The sequence below is a fragment of the Charadrius vociferus genome, unplaced genomic scaffold (genome assembly GCF_000708025.1).
Source record: "Charadrius vociferus isolate BGI_N301 unplaced genomic scaffold, ASM70802v2 scaffold255, whole genome shotgun sequence".
Classification (NCBI taxonomy): Eukaryota; Metazoa; Chordata; class Aves; order Charadriiformes; family Charadriidae; genus Charadrius; species Charadrius vociferus.
In genome coordinates, this window is record NW_009648785.1 from 2,987,797 (window position 1) to 2,999,822 (window position 12,026).

The window sequence follows — 12,026 nt, forward strand, 5'->3', positions numbered from 1 at the left end:
AGCCAAGGAAATTACATTAATAACTTGTTTGCTTTTTGTTTGAAATGTCTATATGCCATAAAGGAAACCATCTAAAAATGCAGTCCATACAACGTACACTAGGAAACACCAACCAGCAACACCCTCTCCATGGTCACAAATCCATTTCACAACTGAAGCTTGCAGAACATGCTACTTTTTTATCTTCATTTGATGAACTATTAATCAATGACTCTATAGTGTCAATAATGTGTCAAAAGCTTTAAACCTCAAAATGTGTTCGAAGGATAAAACCCACTGTTTTAAACAGCTTGTTCTAACTAGCGAGCGTTCCCTGAGCATCGCAGGCTGGCCCGTAAAAAACTGTCCTATACATTCCCTATACGCTTTTGCATGTATCTGGGGGCCCAGCTCTCATTGTGATTAATTATCTGCTGGGAAAGGCTGCAAGAAGGAGCACTATTTGCCTAATTGTGTTTCCAGGGTAACTCATTACATAAAAGTTACAATACATAAATGCAGCTCATTTGAAAAAACGGCCTTTTAACATACGATATGTTTACATGGGCACTAAGAACTTCCTTCAGAAATTGAAATCGCAACATTTCAGCTTTACATGGTTAGCATTGTTGCTGCTGAGAACTGAGGCAGTCTTGTGGGTAGCACAATAGTATACAAAGCAAAACCTAATTTTTTTGGCTTTGCCAGCCTGCATTTTTTTCCTTTGTCCTAGAGATAATAATCTATCTCACCCAAATCTCAAAGACCAGCAATGTGATCGGTTCAAACTTAGAACATGGAAACAATTACACTGTGAAGTCCTGAATTTTTCTGCTGTATTTTTTTTCTTGAGAATACCACCTATTTCTAATCCCACTTCTTGCCCTCTTACCATTAAATACCACTTTAAAAAAAAGTAATCTCTCTTTTACACGATATATTCTCTCGACCACTGTATGACACACAGTATGTTAAGTTTGATTTTCATTGGAGAAGCTGGATCCTGGGCTGAAGAAATATTCCCTCGTTCACCAAGAGCATGTCAGAAATAGTCTCCTCTAGACTTGTATCAGCACAACCAAACAATAGAATTTTTTCAGACTTTGCATAAGGGCTCAAAACCAAGCAGATTGAATCCACTTTATCACGAATATGGGCAAGCATTTTCTTTCATAAAATCCTTTCGGAGAGGAGCTAACCCCACAACCTCATTATGATTGTTAAATCCACACAGCAGATAAACCAAACCTCAGCAAGGGTTCAGATTAGCCAAAATAATTTGATCACGATCAGTCAGAAGGTGAATTAAGGAATCTTTTGTTTTGCCTTAAAATGTCACGGTATAAACTGCATCTGCTCAGGAGCTGACTCACAAGACTCTCAGACAATAGGGTAGCGGGGGCAAGGAAAGGACTTGGGGAGATAACCTCCGCAGCCAGCCCAGGCCAGAGCATGTATGCTCATCAATTATAATCCAAGCTTTTGAATGCGAGAGAATAAACCGTTGGTTCGGCTTTGCTAAATCGAATCTTTTTGCTGGGTTTTAGAATTCGGAAATCAATACTTTAAAAGGATTTTAAAATTCATATTCGCCTTCCTTTTGACTCATCTCGTTCCAGCTAGTTCAAACACAAGAACATGGATGGTCAGCAAACCCTAAGCAGCTGCTGGCTGGATTAATATCTAAAAATCAAACTATTATCTACACTATCCAAGCGCCTCGGTTCAGAAAAATGAAAGTGGGACGTCTCATAATCTCTTTTTTTTTCTTCTTTTGTGCCAGAAACACTCAATACAAATGTCTTGCAATATATCAAACTTTTAGTCACTACAATAAGCCTTCAGGAAAGACAAGAAATGAGAATATTCTCAACTTTTCTCTAGATCACACAAAATGGAAAAAACTGATCAGCTCAGAGTTACTGTGAGTTTGGGGTAAGGAAGGAATATCAAGTAGACTAAATCTAAATCAGTTTATCTTCCCTAGTAACAAAGGATAAACCTTGTAAATACATCAAGAACATTCAAATTCTCAGTGGAAATCAGCTTCAGAAAAACAGTCTCTGTCAAAAATCCAGCAAGCATTGTTATCTACAAAAACAATCCATTATCATTTTCTGTATTTATTTAAATCATGGAAGGGCACATGGAGTTTAAATAAATGACTCCTCAACTTCTCACTCAAAACTAAAGCTTGTCCTAAGCTGTCTGTCAGGGAAATGAGAGGTGACTCGGTAACTGTCTTAAAATTGTTACACCCATGTAAATATAGTATCACCATTAAATAGTTGTCATACGTAAAACATTAAATAGTATTAAAATGTGTTACTGTAAGGCCAGATTCAACACCATTTGGTTTTTGTTACTACTTTGATGGGTGTAGGATCGGGGTTTTGCAACTGCTCTGCATATGAATCTAGCAAGAAAAATAACTATAGTAATAAACTACATGATAAATAGCAGCACTAAGTTACTGGAACAACTAAACAAAATGATAGACTTGCATTTAAAACTTTCCGCTGACATGACACAGGAATGATAGCACTGAATAGACACCATTGTTCTCTGACTGTTCCAGTATCTAATAAGGTTATTTAATGGGGCCGTTTGGAGTGAATGCACAGATGCAGTCATTACATTTACTGCACAGAGGACAGTGAAATTCATTAAAAACCCGACCCAAGAGGAGATCGTTCCCGATGCTGTGCAGGGCCGGAGGGAGTCCCGCTGCCCGGCTCCCCAAGGCAGCTGGGGGCCGGGATGGCGTTTGCTGAGCGAGGGCTCCTGCGATCTCCCTGCGATCTCTCGCCTGCCCTCCTGCCTGCTCAAACCCCCCAGGTACACCACGGGGACATTGCTGCCCTTGGGACTAACTTCTACCATCCTTCAAGTGCACTAACATAGGGTGCTTTGCGTTTTTTAAGGTTTCGTTCTTGCTCTCTTAAAGGGACTGGGGCTGTCGAACTAACATGGCGGGTGTCAAGCACAAAATCCTCCCCAGCTTGGTTTCTCCTCCTCTGTTTTAGGCGTTAGGAACAGGTCCCTTGCTGGTGGTTTTCAGCATCTAAAATAATATGAGGGACTGCAACAGGCAAGAGAGTAGAAGATATGAATTTATAACGTGTTTAATAGACTACGTATTAGCACTAATTCAATGAGCAGTAGGAGAAGAAATTGTAAATGACAAAGGCATTTACAGTTAACTGTCTAAGAGAATGCAGGGAACTAAATCATTACATGAAAAAGGAGCTCCTTTTCTCAACCTACCCTATTAAAAACCCCACTAAAGAGCCAAGGCATTTATTGATTGCTTTCTACTTTCCCACTGCTGAAACTAAGTACTCCTCTATTTACTTTGATTTAAAAATGCATTATTGTCTACTTTCTAATAAACCAGACAGTGGAACAAGAAACTCAAATTATTCTAAGTTTATTCTTAAAAGTCCGTTGGTGTTTTTTGGGTTTTTTTTTTTTTTTGAAAGACTGAAGGCCTTAATCCTTAAAAGCCTTTTTGAAAGAAATGTTACTAGATGCTGGCCTTGCAGCTGGGCCCAGATTGAAAGTGCACTTACATTTTTATGTTTAGCGCTGAAGGACTCTGAAGTTAGCCCTCGCACTCCACATAAAAGCTTTGGAAAGGGCATTCTTTGCCACTCGTGCAATTCATTCTCTAAGAAAAGGAAATGGAAAGAAAGATTTCATGTCCAGGGCCTTCAGGCCTTTGATCATTTGATGAACATTGGATCCTCAACCTGGGCCTCCAGCTTCTCAGGCCAGACAAAGAGGGCCCCGGCCGCACAGGCTGGGCCTCGGCTCCCGCCCGAACAAAACCTTTGGCGGCCGCACAGTGTGACAGCCTGGGAAAGGCCCACCTCAGCAGGGCTGAGATGCCCGCTCTGCCCTTTGATCTTTCATTTAAACCCCAGCCAAAGCACCAGGTCAGGGGATTTCGCGTCGCACACCCCCACGGGCAGAGGGGAGCAGGTCAAGAACAAAATGGGGGTGACCGATCTCCAAAAAGCCCTGTGACGCCTTTCTCTGGCCAGTTTCACATGACTTGTCTGGTATTGTGAAGCGCTAAGCCCACACTTAAAATGGAATTTGACATTACATGGTACAATGGAGTCAATAAATGGCATTCTTCAGTGCTTTTACAACAAAGTCAACCCTCCCTTAAGTGGCTGAAAGCCCCAAGCTAGAAAATACTTCTCATTTACTTCTTTATGCGAGTAAATTGCATGTACTTTAAATCTAGTTTTCATTATAGCTTCTCACTGCTGATGACTGAAATGAGCCGAACAAATACCTAACAAAGGTCGACATTAATTTTACGACGTACCATTGCTTCTATTTTTAAAGTCTAGGTTGTCACGTGGCATGTAACAAGCATTGGAAATATCTCCATATTCCTTCACAAAGTAAAAACCTACTTTCCAATGAGCCTAATCTCATCCCACTGAAAAATTTATTTTCAGTACACTGCTAAAGAGAAGACAAACACACAACTTCTTTTAACATCAGTAGCAAGTTCCACATGATGCTCATGGGCAGAAAATTAAGCCCATGTTTCACGAGACGTGTTAGCAGAATATGGAGAGAAAAAACACTGAACTCTTCTTTCTAAAGGGACAGGACAGCCCTGTGTTCAACAGATGACTTCAAAGTATGGAGTGTATTTTTAAAATCTATATAAAAATATGTCTATGTTAGAAGATTTGAAACAACTATAAAGTGATTAGAACTCAAAGAATTAAACATTGTTTCTCTATTTAAATTAATCCATTTTCTTTAAATACAAACACATGTGCATAAGGCCAGATCAAGGTGGCTTAAGAACTCAGCCTAAGAAAGGCAAAGAAATATTTTTTTCTTTATTTTGAAACTCACAAGATTTCTCTTCCTCTTAAAATGCAGTTCTATGAAACCGTGATACAAAGTTGGCCAAAGGCATGGGGAAGCAGTACAACATATACATAAAGTTGACTATGATGTCTTTTCAACATATGGTCAGGTTAACATGTCCACTTTTACCCTCCTTCCTTTTGAAGACAGTATCATAATTAAAAATTTGGTTTAGTTCTAACATACCAGGATTATTTCAGGGCATCTCAAGTACTTCCGACTGTGAACAATTTGCCAATCAACAAAAAGTTAAGGAATGGTCCCAATCTCTAGAGAATCTACAGGCTTAATTTTAATCAAACAAGCAAACAAACAACATTATATATTTATGTTGACAGATGATTTCCCACTTCGTAAAATTACATCTCACAAATAAGGAAACAAAGGAACAGAAAAGTTAAATAAATTGTTCAATATTGAACAGACAGTGGCAGAGCTGGGAATAGAGCATTAGCTGATTTATTTTCAGTCCTCTGTCCTGTTCACTACAGTCTTTTTCTTCCTAAGAGACAAATTTGTGGAACACATGAGGCCCTGTCTGGTACCATCTCTTCTAGGTGCTATGGTGGCAACGGGCAGCTACAAAAAAAGAAGTTATTGCATCTGACCATCGTGGCTGGGTAGGTGACAGTGGACTGGGCAACAGTCATGAAGCAGCCCAGGACGTAACTCACGTAACCACTGAATAAGAATTGTACAGCCCCAAGGTATCTTCTGAAAACTGTAATAACTATTTTAAATGATAAATTTGAAAATTTAAATACTTCTCAACAGCACAAACACCTGCTCATTCACAAAGCATTTGCGTTCAGGTTTGTTGTTTGAAATCACTGTGAAAATAAAACTTCAGAACATTCAGGAAAGACTACAATTTGACTCTAATTTATTCTCAGATTTTCTGTGAATATTGCTCCCCACGTTGTCATGGCAACACAAGCACATCTTTCAGTACTGAGGAAGTAACAAGCCTTTCGATTCTCACCTTTGGCCATTTTATTGAGAACCATGTCAATTAGAATGTAGGTTCCACTTCTTCCTGCACCATCACTGCCAACAGAAAGGGAAAAAGAAAAAATAAAGCCTATGAATGTGCATCTAGACTCAACATGAAGGTACCTGCCCTTAACGTTATACTGCTACACGTAGGGGGAGAGGACAGAATGAGGGCTAAAGTAGGGTACTGAGAGGGGGAGAAAAAGCTTGCACTGAATCAACACAAGCTGTTCATGGAAGATTAACTACTAGCCTGCATGGGTAACGGGTCTTTGTTTTGATTTTTTTAAACCAAGCTGTTAATGCAATAAAATAAAAGCATTTTAAACAACAGTGGAAAAGTGAGTAACCCTAAACCAGGATACTGCTTCTGTTCAAAAAGCGTATGTATAATGAGCTTATTGTCACTTCCATATGAGATCAAGAACCCTATAATAAGCTAGACCAGAACATTATCCAGAACAGTCCCCGAACGTTGCAGGTTGCATTTAAACACAGTGGTCAGAGGGAATCCATACAGAGACCTGCCCAAGAACCAAAATATTTGATTACTGAGGGACTACAATCTTTTTTCACTATACATCATAAGTGATTTGTTTTTTGTTTTTACGTTCCCTTTAAATCTTCCTTAGTTGTGACGACCAGAAAAAATATTATCATCTAATTCCTAAAAAACAGCTTTAACTTTTGTGTATCATCAGCCCTTCCTCAGAGATGTGAGCCCAGGCCTTGGGAGGCGGAAAGCTCCCTCATCTGAATGCAGCTTGTGTCCCTTTCAGAGAGCAACGTGTAATTGCCAGCATGATGCTCTTTTAGAGCTGCTGTTAGCAAACATAATTAAGACTTTAAGTAAAAGCTTTTTTTCTTTCCCTCCCCAAAATTTTTACAAAGGTGCATGTGTGACCAATTAGACTAGTATGTAGTTTTATTAATCAAGCCATTATTTTTATTGATAGCTCAATTTGTGTACAAGAATTAATGAAAAGAAAAATAATAGAACAGCATGGAGTGCGTTATTACATTCTGTTTACAGGCAGGCTATGAAACTTAATTTTTGTTAAGTCTCTGTAGACAGAGGTTTTTTTTCTTTCAGTTACTAGATCACTGCTTAGAGAAAAGGAGGTAAGGGTAATAATTTTTTTCTCTATGTCTATGAAAGGAACAAAGACACAATCTTATTAGTTAAGCTGAGTAATGAGAGACAAGGCAGCAATCAGGCCCAATAAAAACAAAAACTACTGAGCTGATGGTAGACATTTCCATCCATCACAGTAAGGAAAGAGCAAGAAACTTGAAGGCTCTTCATTCTGCACCAAAATGTTTCTTTTCTCAGGCCTCCTGGAGGCAATGCAAACAAGTCTGCTCCAGAGCGTTCACCTCTGCGGAGGGCCTCCATGCATCCAGTGGAAGGTGACTCCGCTGACCTACATGTGAGAAACATGTCCCCTACCTCCTCAGCCCCACCCAAAGTGGAGTGCCAGATGTCAAACAACCTGCCTATTAGCAGGGCTGTTTTCCTGTCTTCCTTATCTACACAAATATCTTCGATAAATAAGTGCAATATTTTCCTTATAACTCAGAAACTCCAACGGCAAAACCAAACATTTAACATTATTATGGTAAAGTTTTCCATTGACCTGCCGAATGGCTTTTGTGTGCATCTATCAGACTGTCAGGCCTAAAGACAATCTATCCTTAAAGGATTACTCAATCTCTGGGTAGGTTTCTACTGCCTGACATTGCCCCCTTCTCACCGTGGTCACTAAAAGCAAGCCACGAAGAAATAACATAATTGAGCATTAATAAAATAAAGAAGACTAAATTGGGAGGGAATGCAAGGAACAACTATCATTCTGAAGGAGATTTATGAAACTGAAGTGCTACTTATATTGGAAAGGATGGCCATACATTGTTAAGACATAAAACAACATCTATGAAATCATAGGAAAGAATAATTTTATTATCAAAACAGATCTTTAAGTGTTAATTAGCATTAAAGTACAGTTGAACTGTGTTTAATACCTTCTGCCTATGTCCCTATCTTTAGTGGTTCATTGAAAACTTTAATTTGCCCATTTTGTTTATATCTATATTGAATTCTTACACATACAAATCTCTCTAAAGCTATTTCAGAAATTGTACTTGCCTGCAATGAACAACTACTGGACAAGAGCGACCCCTGTAGCACTTGTTTACTTTTCTGAAATAAAAAAGACACAAAAAATTAATTAAGCATATGACATACTGTTTCTTTAGCCAATTGTCAAAAATAAGCAATAAGAAAAAGCAAATATTGCAGACTTCAAAGAAACAGTCAGGATGATAATTTCCTAACAAGCAGTTGTTACATACATAATCTTGTTTAAAGTTTGCTTCTGCTTTGCTGCTGTAGAAATCCCAGAAAACATCCCGTTATTGCTGCTGGCTAGGGGAAATAAATTATCTCTTTTCTCAAAAGTCTCATGTCTTAGCTCCAAAACTAAGATTATCTTGAGATACTTTAATTTTAAAGGAAACTTTGAGTTCATGAGCTTGCTCAAAGAAATATCGAGGGGCATCAAACTGAATCCAAAATTAAAATGGCAATTCCAGTATACATCGTGCAATGTGTGCTGATTTGTAAAACCAGTTCTCTTCAGAAAGGCAAAAACTGAATCTCCTGAAAAGCTTCTCAGAAAATTTCTAAAATGTAATCTATTGTGGTGAAGATAACTAAAACCATCAGTAAGCTCTACTGCTTTGGTTCTACTGCAAAAGTCTTACATATTTAATATTTACACATTATTGTCTTCTCCAGCTTCCTGGTTAAACATTCTCAGTGTCAAGAGAATATACATGAAGTCAATCAATAAAAGTACAGCTATAGAACAAGTCTGCTGATATGCAAACTCAATGAAGCAAACCAAGATACTCAGTCTAAGAATAGAGCCCACAAAATTGGTCTAAATCTATTTAAATTGCCTTACAAAAACCCAAATCCCAAACCCTCTCTTCTGCTCTAGGATATATTTTGCATGTCAAGTAAGTTACAGGCCCAAACCCCCATAAAATATGCACACATATGTTAACAAGGCAAGCTGAATAAAGGCTAAAATGGGAAAGCATTGCTTCAAGAAATTCAATTCATTCAATTTCCTTGATGAGATGTTTGAGTTTACTGGAGCTAGAAGGTCTCCTCTAAAACCATTTCACAGGGCAGCTTTCAAGGAGTGACCAGACCCTCCAATAGTCCCCAGCTCAGCGCAAGTGTTACACAGGATCCTGACTGCTAAACTGAAGTGAGCTGCTGGAAATTGGCAACTGTGGTACGATGTTATTATGAATTTTAAAGCATAACTAACCTACTGAATCATTTAGTTCTTGGCTGTTCATCTATTCACTAACATCTGTGCTGTGAAAACATGCATATATCTTTAAACATTGCTTACAGTATAGCCTGAAGGTGCCTAAACTTCTAAATCTGACAGGGAGTCGGAATACCTGGAACTCAACCCAAACAGGCTACGGAGATGGTGGTGGTGTCCCATGAAACCGTGTTTTCACATTCTGCTTTTTATTATTTAAGATTCTAACCAAACTTGATAACAATATTAAGTTCCTGTAATGATTCCTTTTAAACATTAGAATTCAGGAATTTTTCACAATTCTTACTCTTTTGTTTACGGATATAAATCATACTTGCAGAGACATTCTGTCTCTATTTATAATCCTTGGATGTAAGTAATTAATTCAGTAGGAAACTTTCTATGAAATAAGTGATAAGTCATTGAGAAGCACCTGACTTTAGAAGTTAAATGGACCATTTATATGTCCATAGATGCATACATACACAGGCACTACCAAGAGAAACTTCAATGACTTAAGCTGCAGTAGAGTTTACACATGAATGAATCATCCAGTTCTTGATGGTCAGATCTGAGGATCAACTCCTTCTATAGAACAAAAAGCCTGATATTTATTTTTCATATTGTATAGTAATTATATTTGAAATGTCTGTAAAAACATCTGATACAGTCGGTCTTCATTCCCCTACATGCCGCTGGTCATCCTGCCCCCTCCCCACCCCCCCATCATGTGCGTTAGTAAAGAGTCGTTCCTGCATTTAAAGTATTAACTAAAAGCTAATAACTAGAGAGGGGTATTTACCATTTCTTTTTCTGCTTATGTGGTTCCTTTGTTCCTTGTATGTCACCACTATTATGATATTTGCATGTTGTGACTAGCCACCTACCAAAGCCTTAATATAATTTCAATGACAAACTTGATCTAAACCTATCAGTAAATCAGTGTTTGTCAGTTTTATTGAAGGCGTTTCAAACATTTTCATTATCACACATTTCAGAAAACACATTAAAACAAAGGGTTTCAATCCAGCTGGTTCATAGCTTTGTCTATATATAGTTTATGAGAATATTTAGAAGTGCAGCAACATCTCATTTCATTCTTAGTTCTGGCTAATGAGAGTGAGCTGAAAATTCATCAGTAAGCAAAGTTCTTGAATGTTGAAGAAAATATATATTTTATATATATATACATATACAGGAAGAATTAACTTAGAAAGAATGATTAGTAATACAAACCAACCCTTGGCTCATTGAGTGAAAAAGAAATCATCATGCAAACCATCAGCAAGCAAAGGTCAGAGGTCGTTAGAGGCTCAGAAAAGGGGTTTCCCACATTGTCCCTGCAGCAGAGTCACAGTTTCCAATGATCACTTTTGTGACTATGCAACTGGGCTCATATTACTAGCTGCAACATCACAAAAATGACACTGGCAACCGCTAATTAGCTGGCAAAATAAGAATTTGTCCATTTTTAAAGTGAGCAGTGTTAGTAAATGCCATTGCACACAGCAAGAAGTGATAGCATAATAGATATATATTTTAAGCAAAGCCCTCACATGTGATGCTAATTATCTTTTAGCTTAGCAGTCCCTCTTTAAAGTGTAAATGTGCTCCCTCTGGGCTCAAGAAATATTTAATTACACATATCAGTGCATGACTAACAAGCTAGTCCAGAGCAATAATGATTGGTCTATTGTTCAAAATGAAATTAGGACTCCAGAAGCATTTAAAGCTGACCAGTGGTTTCTGTAGTAGCCTCACCTCTCAGGGACTGTCTTTTGTGCAGATTTTTTAAATATATAGAATAATCTCTTTTTGGCAATTTATACCTACATTATGAAAGTATGATGGATTATTCCACAAAGTTTACTGTATCTGCTAAATGCAAAATCATCTAAAACATTGTCTGATACATAGTAAGAAAAATGTAAGCTTTCGGTTTTCAAAGAGACTTGCAAAATTTACTTCAATAAAAATTTCAAGGTCCATATTTCCACAGACTCTGGGCAAGGTAATTTTGGGAATCCAATTTTTCTTGGTGATGAGTTATAAAAAATAGAGGGTTGGTTATGTATATGCTTAATTTCATATATGTATGTGAATATATAAATATACACACATATCCATACATATATATACAAACACATCGAATGCACATCAAACCATAGATAGATTAAAAGAAATGAGAGCAGCCCCTTCCTAGCACTACCCTGCTCCCAGTATGGTAGCGCTGTTAGATGTTTATTCTGGGGGCTTTAAGACTCAGCTGTCGTAATCCAGCGGAGTTTGTACTTTAAATAGGAAGCTTCAGGTGGAAAACATATATTGTATAAATGAATTCCAAATACATTATTTCAGCAATAGTGCATTAGGTTTTTCTGTCGTTAAAAAAGCAACAACATCAGATGACCAAGAAAACTGAGATTCACAGACCAGCTATTGTGCACGCCAAAATTCCTTTTCAGGCAGAATTTTACTATGCATTCAGTATTATGAGTTCATTGTACAAAATCTGCACGTAGCAAATGATTACAGTACCCTACACTGGACTGTGAATACATATTAAATGAACACTCAGAATTCAATTAAATCTTAACAGGTTCATTCCCATACTGGCTTTAAATACAAAGAATGGCAGCTCCACTACTTCTCTCATCTAGTTATAATTTTTCTTTTTCAAAGTATTGCACAACACTTCTTCAACATGGCTATTTAACCCTTACAGAATGTCACTCTACGCAGTGCTTTCTTGGCGATGTGAACTGTGACTTACTGTAGACCTAATCCTGCAGTTCACGCAGGGACCTC

General features: G+C 37.9%; 1 protein-coding gene across 1 annotated transcript in view; it reads right to left on the reverse strand.

Moving 5' to 3' along the window:
- The window catches only part of PTPRN2 (protein tyrosine phosphatase, receptor type, N polypeptide 2), a 187,612-nt gene that overhangs the window by 16,622 nt on the left and 158,964 nt on the right, over positions 1-12,026 (reverse strand). The window contains exons 8-9 of the mRNA XM_009886794.1: positions 8,021-8,074; positions 5,864-5,928 (exon numbers count right to left, since the gene is read on the reverse strand). Coding sequence (XP_009885096.1) covers positions 5,864-5,928; positions 8,021-8,074 — 119 coding nt within the window. The remainder of the gene's footprint in view (positions 1-5,863; positions 5,929-8,020; positions 8,075-12,026) is intronic.